The 12,549-nt window shown below is 39.3% G+C and overlaps 1 protein-coding gene across 5 annotated transcripts in view; it reads left to right on the top strand.

The window, feature by feature from the left end:
• The window catches only part of lonp2 (lon peptidase 2, peroxisomal), a 52,716-nt gene that overhangs the window by 20,706 nt on the left and 19,461 nt on the right, over positions 1 to 12,549 (top strand). For all 5 annotated transcript variants that reach the window (XM_077568087.1, XM_077568089.1, XM_077568086.1 and 2 more), the window contains 3 exons: positions 3,131 to 3,272; positions 5,526 to 5,676; positions 9,872 to 9,998. In XM_077568087.1, coding sequence (XP_077424213.1) covers positions 3,131 to 3,272; positions 5,526 to 5,676; positions 9,872 to 9,998 — 420 coding nt within the window. The remainder of the gene's footprint in view (positions 1 to 3,130; positions 3,273 to 5,525; positions 5,677 to 9,871; positions 9,999 to 12,549) is intronic.

Genomic DNA, 12,549 nt, shown 5'->3' with positions numbered 1-12,549 from the left:
TCGCCTTGCCAAGTTTTAGCCTCATAGACCGCCGAAGCCTCGTTCCATTTGGCCAGCCTATTTTATTTATTTATTTTATTATTATTTTTACAGGGAGTCCTCGAGTTACGTCGTACGCGTCCTACGTCGTTTCGACTTTACGGCGCCCGTGCCTCGTCCTTAGCACCTTCTTTTATCATCAATTTCCCACAGTAATCACGCCATTTTAAAGTTATTTAAAGTTGTGTTGTTGATACCTCCAGCAACGGGCGTCCATCCGCAGGTTGACTCGCCATCAGACGCGTCAAATTTCTGTGTTTATGTTTGAATTAGCTCCACTCTGACATCCATCAGCAATGAATATCCGTGCGGAAACTCGAAATATTGGTTCCGGCTCTTCGGGGTCGCACAAATATATCCGACTTAAGTCAAAATTCTGGTTACATCGCCAAGCGCAAGAACAGAACTCCACCGTAACTTGAGGACTCCCTGTACTTACTTATTGCCGTCTTTCATATCGCATCAAACATGAAATACTACTCTATGGACTTGCTTGAAAACAATAACTTGTGTATTATTATAACTTTTTAAAAACAAAAATAGGTTATAGCCTAAAAACCAAAGCCAAAATGAAAAAAAAATACGTTTTCAGATTCAGTGACATCTTACTCACTTACTTACTAGTCAAGTCAAATTTATTATTATCTAAATCATAAAACAGTCTCAAAGGGCTTTACACACCCACAGTTGACAAATATTTACGGTATCCTCTGATCTGAACCACATGAGGTCAAGGAAAAACTTTTTTTTTTAAACCCCATCAGGGAAATATAAGAAACCTCTGGAAGGGGCCGCAGGATGACCAGGGCAATGGATGCTGAGCGGGCAACAATTTACACAATTTGTGGTGCGCCACAATGTTAACTACAACATTGCGAGTCAATTTAATGAGTTGAAGCAATGCAAGAAGACGCCGTCAGAGAAGTGTGTCCTCCTCTAAACCCCAAGGTGTTCAATTGGTGCAGAGAGTATTTTAATTAGACTGGATTTATTCTTGATTTGAGAGACTGTAATTGGTGCCATTTTAGTTTAATCCCAGATGTTGAATTAGCGTGGCAGTATTTTTATGAACATTTTTATACTGTTGTGAACAAGTATGTGCCATTTTGAAAATTTAGGAGAAAAGGAAGGGATAATCCCTGGTTTTCTTCTGAACTTTCAAATGTTCTCAATGAACACAACAAAGCTTGGGCAAAAGCAAGATTATCAGGTCTACAGGAAGATTGTCTTACATTTAGGAAGTTAAGAAATAAATGTTCGTCATTAGTCAGAAGAGCTAAAGCGGAATACTATTTGCCAATTACAATAGATAGTTTGAATGATCCAAAACGTTTCTGGAAAACAATTAAATCTCTCTCAGTAAGTGATAGAACACAGTCTTTACCGACTTATGTTGTTGGTACATCCTCACTTGTTAGAGACAAACATTAAATGCTGAATTGCTGGTTGCTGGCAACCAGTTCAGAGTGTACCCCGTCTACTGCCCGAAGCCAGCTGGGATAGACTCCAGTGCCCCCCGCAACCCTTGTGAGGACTAAGCTGTTAAAAAAACGAATCTCATCTAGCTCATCAAAGAACCAATCCATTAATGCAGTTGTAGATCATTTCTCCTCTGCACCTGAGCAGCCCTTCTTTAATTTCCAACCCTTTACTGTAGCAGAGGTGTGCAAAGAGCTCAAAAGTCTTGATACTAAAAAGGCATATGGCCCAGATCTTTTAGAGCTATTTTTCTTAAAAAACTGCTGCTGATGTGATTGCAGAACCTCTCACATATCTTTTAAAATTTACCATGTCTACTTCAACTATTCCAAAAATTTGGAAATCTGCTTATGTATCGCCACTGTTAAAAGGCAATGACCTAGTTATATTGAACAATTACAGACCCATTTCAAAGTTGTCAATATTGTCAAAAGAATTCTTGGATATAGGAAAAGCATAGCACTATAACAGCGGCATTAAAAGTTGTAAATGATGTTTGTTCTGTTATTTACAGAAAACAGAAATTTGTTTCTGTTTTTATAGATCTGACCAAAGCATTTGATTCTGTAGAACATCAGATATTGAAGCAGCAGTTAAAGGTTATTGGACTTTCAGAGCAAGCAGTTGGTTGGATTTCCAACTATCTTACTGAAAGAACTCAGTGTTAAATGTAATGACCAATGTTCTGATGTTCTGCCAGTTACTTGTGGTGTTTCGCAATGATCTATTCTAGGCCCGCTCCTGTTAACAGTTTATATAATTGATACGGGGCAGAATTTGTCAATTCTTTCGCAGCTACACTCACTGAAGCCATTAACAATTTACAAAATACATTCACGACTGTTTGTTGTAGTTTTTCCTGACTTGAATCTTTCCTTAAATACCAGCAAATAAAAGTAATGGTGTTTTCTAATAGTAAAAACAAGCAGAAGAATGTTTCCCCTATTGTTGCTCCTGATGGCTCAGTGATTGAGATCGTGACTTATAGGGTCACTCCCTCCATACTTGAAAGTTTCTCTTCAGCGAACGTCTGATGGACCTTACTCTCTTTTTTCTCCCTGTCAAGACAGAGAAAGGAAAGATGACTTTTCAGTATCGAGCACCTACAGATTGGATTTTTTTACAAAAGACAATCCAACTTCCAGATCTCATAACTTTGTTTCAGTTTGATGCCATTTTAAAGTCATTAACCTGCTGCTGTTTTTAATTTACTGTTTTAACTGTACGTTTTGTTGTGTTGCGCCTCTTGGCCAGGACTCCCTTGAAAAAGAGATCTGCAGATCTCAATTGGATTTTCCTGGTTAAATAATGGTTAAATAAATAAAATAAAAATCCATACAGCAGTATCTAATTCGTTCATTGACACCGGAGCAAAAGAGAAGCGGCAGTCAACAGGCCATTGTAATTCAGCCAAATGCAAGAGTGTAAAAATAAATCTTAAGGCGAGATTTAAATGTTTCTACAGAGCTATGGACCCTAAAAATGTTGAAACTTTCTTAGCACTGATTTGTGTGGTGACCAGCAACTTTAATTGCTTGCACTCAAACCCCTGTCTTTATGGTTCTTTAATAATAATAATGATAATAATAACATATATTTATTTTGTCTCCAGGCGTACTTATGTAGGCAGCATGCCAGGCCGCATCATCAACGGTTTGAAGACAGTGGGCGTCAATAATCCAGTTTTCCTCTTTGATGAAGTGGACAAACTGGGAAAGAGCCTGCAAGGAGACCCTGCAGCTGCACTGCTAGAGGTAAATGTTTTCAGCACATGACAAGTGAACTTGTGCGCTCCCAGTTTGGCACCTTGCCAATTAGAAGGTGAAACAGGCAGCAGCGAGGTAAATGTTTCCCATGTGGCCAATTTGGCTACCAAGCATAAATGTTTGTATGCAAAAAAAACAACAACACATGTTTGCATGCAAATTGCATACAGTTAATCTCTCAATTCTCCATTCGGCCAGTGACCCACATTAGTTACAGTATCACAAAATCATTTGTCAAGCCAATGACACATTGTTTTACATCTGCAGCTTGCGTCATAGGAGTGAGCATTAGTGAGTTAGCACTTCTGTTGCTGTCCTAGAATGGATGCATAAATATTGTCGGTTTCGGCACCAAAAAACAATTATATTGCCCCCGAGTCGCATAAAACAACTTTGAATTACCCCCATCCCATGTTGAGAAAAAAAAGGAAGGATGACATGGTGAACGGACTATTAATCAGGGTGCAGAGGGGGTCGTGGGGAGAGCGGGGGCCAGGTTCAAGTACCGAAGACCACAAGTACGTGTATTTTCAAACCGGTTTCATTTTATTTCATTGTCATCTGGACAAATTTACCTCACATAAACTCAGCCCTAATTTACATATTGTAATCTCACAATTGTTGTTGTCATTTTCGAAAAAGTGTGGTATATTGCAGTTGAATTAATAATGCAGAAATCATGACATAATGTCGTTATTACTATTGATATAATAAAATTGCTTGTGGAAAATATAGGGGTAACTACCTGTATACAAACATTACAGGTATATTGTATTATCACAAAAGTTTGGCCACCCTGCAGTTTATAGCATGCATTGCCATCTTTGGAAAAATGAGACCTGATAATGGCATAGATTACCAGTATTTACAGTCATTGTCTGGAAAGACCAGAAACTGAAAATAATTGCTGCTCACAAATCAGGAGAAGGCTATACGAAGATAGCAAAGCATTTTCAAATGCCATTATCCTCTGTTCTGAATATAATTAACAAATGACAGTCATCAGGAACAGTGGAAGTTAAAGCAAGAATGGAAGACCAAAAAAATATACAGAACAACTCGCAGGGTCGTGAGAAAAGCAAGTCAAAACCCATGTTTGACTGCACAATACATCCAGAAAATTCTGGTAGACACTGGATTTGTGCTACACAATTATACAGAGATACTTGTACACATATGGTCTTCATGGAAGAGTCATCAGAAGAAACCCTCTTGCCAATGAACATATAAGCAAGCCTGATGCATTTTGGAAACTAATTTTGTGGACCGATGATGTTAAAATAGAATTTTTGGGCCGGGATGTGTAAAGGCCTAGATACACCAATTTGAAGTCGGAAGTCGGACAGCGTTGGGCCGACAGCGTGCGCCGTCTGATCAGTGTATAAATTACTGTCGTGAAGTCGGATCGAGTTGGAATATGTCGGAGGGGCGTTTCCAGCAAATTCGACATCTTGAATCGGCGTCGGGGGCATTTGAGCTATGCCCACAACTCAAGTAAAAAAAATAATAAAAAAAACACATCTTGCCTCAAGTGTTATTTTTTTTGTGTTATTTGGGCAACAATGTTTCTGCCGTGTCCATGCATGAGCGGCACATGTAGAAAGATAGCGGCGAAACAAGCAGAACCGCCACCTCATAAACACGTGATGTTATGGCTAACTACATTCAAATTTGGTTACAAGATTTTTGTACTATTGAGCCACATCTGGTTAAAACATTTCATGACCCCTGTTTACCCTGGTATGTGTGTGAATTACTTGACACAGCAGTTTTCTCTCCTTTCCGACATGGCAAATTAGCAGAGCCTCGCAAAAATACACAAAATGAAAGGGACCGTCTGTACTCGCCCCAATCGACGGATGTAAACATGCTTCAGTTGTTGCTCAGTCCATGTATTTATTTGAGGCTTTGTTCGGTTCATTGTGCACTTGCTGAAAGATGGGCGTCATCAACAACCGGAAACGACAGGAGACGGAAGAGCCCAGCTCTGATAATTACACTGTCATTGTAGCGGACACGTGTGCGAATTGCCTATTGGTGAACTTTCAGGACACCTCTTCCACACCAAGGCAAAGTGCAGACAGGGAGGATGTAAAAATGTTGGCTTTTAACCATGCGAAGGTTTCTCCAGACAACAAATACAAGATCATACAGAATGATTCATCCTTTCTTGAATGGCTTAGTCGGCAATGCTTGAATTCCTTTGCAAACATAAGCTGACTCTAAATGTTGCTCTCTTAGGTGCTGGACCCAGAGCAGAACCACAGCTTCACAGACCACTATCTCAATGTGGCTTTTGATCTCTCTCAAGTGCTCTTCATCGCCACGGCCAACACTACTGCAACGATCCCCCCCGCCCTGCTGGACAGAATGGAGGTGCTGCAGGTGCCTGGTGAGTTTACGCTTTGAACACTTTTCATTCAATCAGTCTTGGTAGAGAGGGCAGAACTAATGTCAAGCAAAGTGCATATGTACAAATACGAGTCCACATGACACATGAGTTTAACACACGTACAACTGTGTGTGCAATCAGAATTAGATACACCAATTTATACAGTACATACCTGCATACAAAATGCCACTGCACTGCTGAACATTGAGTGACTGTACAATAAATGGACAGCGTCATCGAACATCAATACACATTTGCCCAACTGAACACATTCTGTTTCACAACAAAATCTCCACTGTTAAATTTACACTGAGTGTTAAATCTAACACTAGAGAAGTGTTTATATGTTTCCACACCAATGAGTGTAAATCTGACACTTTCCAAAGTGTTACTTTTTCACACTACAACAACAGTGTTACTCCAACACTGTATAGTGTTAAAAATCTACACTGGTAAACACTAAGTAGTGTTGAAAGTACTTTACACTAGTGTCAGTGTTAAACATTTAATTCTGCCAAACACTTAAAACTCTGGTGTTTAAACACTTATGACTGTATTGCACTAGTGTCAGAGTTAAAAAAAAAAAATCACTTATATAGCATTTTTCCCTCTTACACGGCCCTCAAAAGCACTTTCCATTTTGACTCCTGATGACATGGCATCAGGAGCAACTGGAAGTTCAGTATCTTGCTCGAGGATACTTTGACATAGTCACACTAGCCTGGGATCGAACCCACTCTCTTTGAAAATTGGAAAGTTTCTCATTCACCGGAAATGGGGTCAACTCAAGGTAGTGCTATTCAGGTTACACCCAACACTCAAGAAAATTTACTCTGAGTGTTAAAATAACACTGCTTAATGCAGATTTGATCAAACACTAGAAATTTAACACTGACCGGTTTGCTGTGTACTTATATACTTTTATTATACTATGGTTTGCAATGTAAGCCAGTTGTTGTTTTACTATCAGTTATTGGATCAAAGAAAGTTTAAAATTATACTGTAGTAATTTGATCCTTCTCTCGAAAACCAAGCATCGTAAAACACTTTTATATAGCTTTCCGCTTTATGTAGAAAGAATATGGAGGTCAGATGTCAGCTATTTAATGCATTTGAAAGTGCTTTTATAAATGTTTTAAATAGAAGAGAAACTTGGCAAAAGCTGCTGATTGTAAAAGATCATATGGCATAAATAATTTTCATTTTGTGGTATTTACTCTAGATTGCTTAAAGCAACAGTGTGGGAGCACATTGTAACTATACCTGCCACTGTTCACAACTTTTTTTTCTACTTTTGACCTTTGATCTTCACAACTTGGGAACTTCACCTTTTTGTCCCTAGTAAAAAGTACAAACCGTTAGAGGTCCTTTGTGTCCAATAAATGTGTGTGCTGTATAGTAGTGATGGAACAATTTAAAGTTTTTTTGTCGTAAAGTCTTCTCAAGTAACTTTTCAACTAAATGCTGCTCAGGCTCTGAAAACTAAATTAACAGGCGGATGCTGTTGAACACAAACATAGGAGGATTAGTCAAAAAGTAACAAGCACAATTTAACACAACTCACAGATGCACTCATGGAGGCCCGTTTTGAAGCTTCTTTAGTGTCACAAAGTTGATTCATCTTTTATCAACTGGGGATGAGACATGGGCTCATCCCTTAGGGTATGAGTCTTAAAGAGTGGTCATGGAAAAAAGCAAAAAATTCAATCACAGTGATCTCTGCTTCTGTCAAATTTATTTTTATTGGTTTTACAAGACATGCAAAAACACCAACACACCCCGCTTCTGATGGGCATCCAACAGTGTCATTTCCAAAATAGCAGCCACAAAGAGGACAGGCTTAAACAAAACATTTTTTAAATAACCTTCAAACAAGTATTTATTTTACAAATACAAATTGTGAAAATTTATGAAAAAAAATGTTTAAATTAAACTGGACTCATTACTATTTTACTGCCCCTCATATAGTCACCATCCATGCATCCTTGCAAGCACTCATCATCCATCAAATCCACCCTGAGGTGGGAGTAAGTAATTGATTTGCAAGTCACAAGTAAGTCCCAAGTCTTTGCCCTCAAGTCCTGAGTCAAGTCCCAAGTCAAGACTGACAAGTTTCAAGCGATTCACAAGTCCTACACTTTGAGTTTCAAGTCCTTTCGGGTAACCATCAAAGTAGGAGTCAGGGACTCTGGGAGTGAACCCGGCGTGGTGCAACAGGTTACCGTGTTTGCAATGTGTTACCAGTGAGTATACAGTCTCATTAACTACGCAGCTAGCAACGATAATTAGCCGATAAACAACTGACGTTTACTTATCGTTCTTTGTGCAACTTCAGATGTTGAACAAAATTTGAAGTTGTTGCCTCTCCGTCAGTAATCTAATCTTGGACATACTGCAATTCATTTTTTGTTGACCACCTCATAGTTTTTGTACCCAAACAACTAGTGGTGCAACGGACTACAAAAGTCACGGATCGGATTGCTTTTCAGGACAGCAAAAAAATAAAATGAAATCAGATAAATAGAACTTTGTCTTATTTATTTTAGAAAATGCTTTTGCATATTAAATTCAAAAAATATATATATCAGCTCAAAATGTCTACAGTAATTTCTGGACTATAAGGCGTACCTGACTATAAGCCGCGCTAGCTAAATTTGGGGAATACTCAAGTTTGTTATAATCCACACCCAACTGTAAACCGCAGGTGTTTTAATGTTACCGCACCGGTTTTTCGCTGCATTCTTTTCCATAATAAGGGCGCAAATTGTCTCGCTCTCATTCTGTCTCTCCTACTGTATTTGGGCTCACTTGGTTTTGTTTTGCTCTCCCTGACGCTCTTGTGCTTCCTTCATAGTGCGCCCCTTTGTGATCTGATGGATAAGCCGTACCTTTGTATTAGCCGCAGTGTCAAATACAGGTGAAAAAAGTAGTGGCTTATATCCTGTCTAGATCGACCTTACCACTTGGAAACTCCTAATTACAACTGAGTTCTGTTCATGTGCTTTTGTTGTTATAGCAAAAATAAAAAAAATACACATAGCAGCTAATGAGCAAATAATGAGTTGTAAAGGACAGGACATTGAATTTTGTTTGCTACGTATTTGTGTAGATTTTAAAACAACATGCTAGCGGACTTGAACACCCTTGTAAGTGTTAATATTTCTTGCCATTCACAAATCCTTCAGCCCTCTCCGCCATGTTGAACCTGAAAAGTTCTCTCAACTCGGAAACTAGGGTATCAAAATAAATTCCCAGTTGTCCAGTAGAAATTCCACATGAGGGGGAGTTCATGTGCAATTTTCTACTCGACATGTGATATTTACCATAATTTTGAAACCACATGAAGGCAGCAATAGTCCAGATTTTTTTTTTACATTTTAATTAATTCATTAATTAATTTATTTGTTTATTTGTTTTAAGGACAATAAGCGTCTCCCCTCATCCCCAACACCCCACATTCTCTCTCTTCTTCCCTCCTCTTCGTCAGTACAAGACTGCATGTGCACTCGCTATAGATTAGGAGAAGTTAATTGAAGGCAATTAACTTAAAATTGGGTCGTTTACCTAACTCGGCAAGAAGAGCTCATTACCGGTGACAGGCAGTATTAGCGGTTATTGAAACCTTGACTTTTTAAAACCACGGTAATCGTCAAACCGGTTATCGGCCCATGCCTAGTTCAAGTCCAAGTGAAGTCATAAGTCATTGTTGTTTAAGTCCAAGTCGAGTTGCAAGTCTTTTAACATTTTGTTAAGTCTAAAGTCGGCAAATTAATGACTCGAGTCTGACTCGAGTCCAAGTCACATAACTCGAGTCCGCACCTCTGAATCCCCACCCATACATCCATTTTTTATAGCTTATATCCTCTTTAGGGTCGCGGGTGAGCTAAAGCCTATTCCGGCTGACTTTGGGCACAAGGTAGACTTGACCCTGGACTGGTCGCCAGTCAATCAAGGAGGCGAACATATAGAGACATACAAACTTTTATACTCACATTCACATTGTCACTGAGTTGGAATTAAACCCAACGTGGAAGTCAAGCAAGTTTCGTAAGAAAGTACTGTACTGTATATTTTTCACATTTGCTTCCTGTGGATGTGCATTTGAAAGTATGCAATATAATAAGTCCAGTAGTTTAGAAGACATATTCTTGACATTCTTCTAAAAACTAACTATATCTCCAAATGAGTGTTTCAGGCTACACGCAGGAGGAGAAGGTGGAGATTAGTCATCGGCACCTGATCCCTAACCAAATGGAGCAGCACGGATTGTCACCTAAACAGCTGCATATACCTCAAGACACCACCAAGGATATAATCAACAGGTATGCAAAAAGTCCATACAAAAAACTACACTACTACTACTACAAATGACATGCTTCAAAGTGCTTCAGAGGGAAGACAAATGAAGGGCAATATGTGAGGGCGTTCCACTCACAATTACAGCTAGTAACGCACGTCTGTGGCTAACTCGGAATTTCACTACTTGCCATTGAAGCTATTGAAAGCTGTTTGAGTAAATATTTGATTTACAGCAGCACTGCAGCCTTTTGATTACGTAGAGCATCTTTTAAAATGCCACATTAGTAGATTTTCTTCAAAGAAAGCATACAAATTACAAGGTGGCTTTGGCTGTCCTAGTATTATTATTACACAGATAGCTAATGACATAATGTGAACTCTGCTGCTTGCAGAACTGCACAGCTCCTGAAGAAATTGCTGATTGCCTCCACACACATTACCAGGCAGTTGAAACATACTTTGTCAAGCGGGACAACTTGTAACAAGCAATGACAGCTGCTGGAAATGTGTGCACTTTGTTAATGCACTCACTGCTTAGTGAGACACTTTAACACACCTCAAAATAAACTGGCAGTCCTTAGCTCATGTTCACTATGCTCCCTCTTGGCGGTGTCATTAGGAGACATGGAGTGAATTTCCATAGCTATGCTGATGACACGCAGTTGTACATCTCTGTGTCTCTTGATGAAACCAGTCTAATGGATGCTCTTTTTAACTGTATGGCATTAAATCATAGATGGCATAAAAATGTTCTCTAGCTTAACCAGGACAAGACTGAAGTTTTAATTATCGGTCCTAAGGCCCAGAGAGAGAAAGTCCTAACTAAAATATGTGCAATGTCCCTACAGCCCTCATGTAACGGCCCACGTGTGTGTGTGTGTGTGTGTGTGTGTGTGTGTGTGTGTGTGTGTGTGTGTGTGGACGGTGTGAGCGGACGGTGTGAGCGGACGGTGTGAGCGCTCCTCCCTGATTGGTGGACCATTTCCCCGACTCGGTTCACCAATCAGGCCAGGAAAGCGCTGATTGCCTCATTGGGTTCAGGTGCGGGACCAGCTCTGGTCAATAGTGGCCACAGCTTAAAAGGCTGGTGGTCAAGTCGGGAGCGGGGCGCTGGCTTTGTGTGTTTGCCTCCAGTTCGTTCGTTCAGTTTGCCACCCCCTATGCCTCTTTTGTGTTTTTGTTTAGTCCGACTCTTTTTCATGAAGTGCACTGTTCGCCATAGTTTGTTTCCTGCTTGTTTCATTATCCACGATTCATTAGAGTGTTCGCCATAACATCTATCGGTTATATTCTGCAGTCAGTATTTCTTTGGGTGCCCCATTCATGGGTTGTCCCACCTCATGTCCACCCGTTTTGTTCAGTGTGCTCCCTTTTCCACCACTTCCCTCCTTCATGTGTGCTACCCGCTCCCTAACATCACTTGCGTGCCACACGGCACGTAAGACTCACCTCAGGTCAAAAACCTGAGTGTTATTTTCGACTCAGAGCTGGCTTTTATTCCACTTATTAAAAATTTAACAGAAATAGTTTTTTATCAATTGAAGAACATAGCCAGAGTCCGACCCTCTCTTCCCAATACAGAGACGCTAATGCATGCTTTTATTACTAACAGAATTGATTACTGCAATCCTCTACTTTCCGGTCTTCTTAAAAACAACATATCACACCTACAATTACTGCAGATTTCAACAGCCTGTGTCCTGACTAAGACTGGAAGACGGGAGCATATTGCACCAATTTTAAAATCTTTGCATTGGCTTAGATATTTTTTTATCATTAAAATGTGATTTATGAGGAGGTTAGACCATTAGTCGATATTCAGAGTTTGTTTATTTTTTCAGTTAACAAGATTTGTTTTTTTCGCGATAGTAAGGGCTACAAGTGTAGATTGAAATTGTTTACGTGGTAAGTCAGTTGTTGTTAGGTCACCTAGCAAACACAAGTTTGGAGATAAAGGTATCCTACAGTCCAAGATAGCGGAAAGTTTTTCTAAGACTTTAGTCCAAAAATACATAACCGGAGTGCATAACCATAAAGCATGAAAATAAGTGTCTGTAGTGTTTTGTAAAACCTGGAGACAAATGTCGGAGTCTGAGAGTCCCATTTTTTTCATCATATATTGAGTAATGTATGTTCTATGAATAATTTTATATTGGATAAGTTGTAAATACGTTTTCACAAACTTAAATCCAAAAGTCAGATTCCAGAGCTATAGATAAGTCTGTCTCCAATCTCGAGATGGGTAAAGACATTTTATCAGTATACGAAAGTAACTTACTGTATATATTTTTGAGAGTTTTTTTGCTGTTGTCGGAGAAAGCTTGGTAATATCTTTAGCTAAAATAGGCGGTTGGAGCGTACCCAGAAGTGTTGGAATTGCTTTTAACTTGCAGATAGTGTAAAAAAATTATTTTTGTTTTTTATTTTATATTTTTGGAGCAAGGATGTATATGATATAAACATATTATCTGAGAAAAGACGGTGGAGATGTGTAATTCCTTTCTGCTCCCACACACCTAAATAAAACGATTGGTTGTTAAATTGAAAGTCGGGGTTATGCCATAGGGGAGAAAG

This window comes from Vanacampus margaritifer, chromosome 6 (assembly GCF_051991255.1).
Source record: "Vanacampus margaritifer isolate UIUO_Vmar chromosome 6, RoL_Vmar_1.0, whole genome shotgun sequence".
Taxonomy (NCBI): domain Eukaryota; kingdom Metazoa; phylum Chordata; class Actinopteri; order Syngnathiformes; family Syngnathidae; genus Vanacampus; species Vanacampus margaritifer.
The sequence above is the reverse complement of the archived record's forward strand: the minus strand, read 5'-3'. Positions and strand labels throughout refer to the sequence as shown.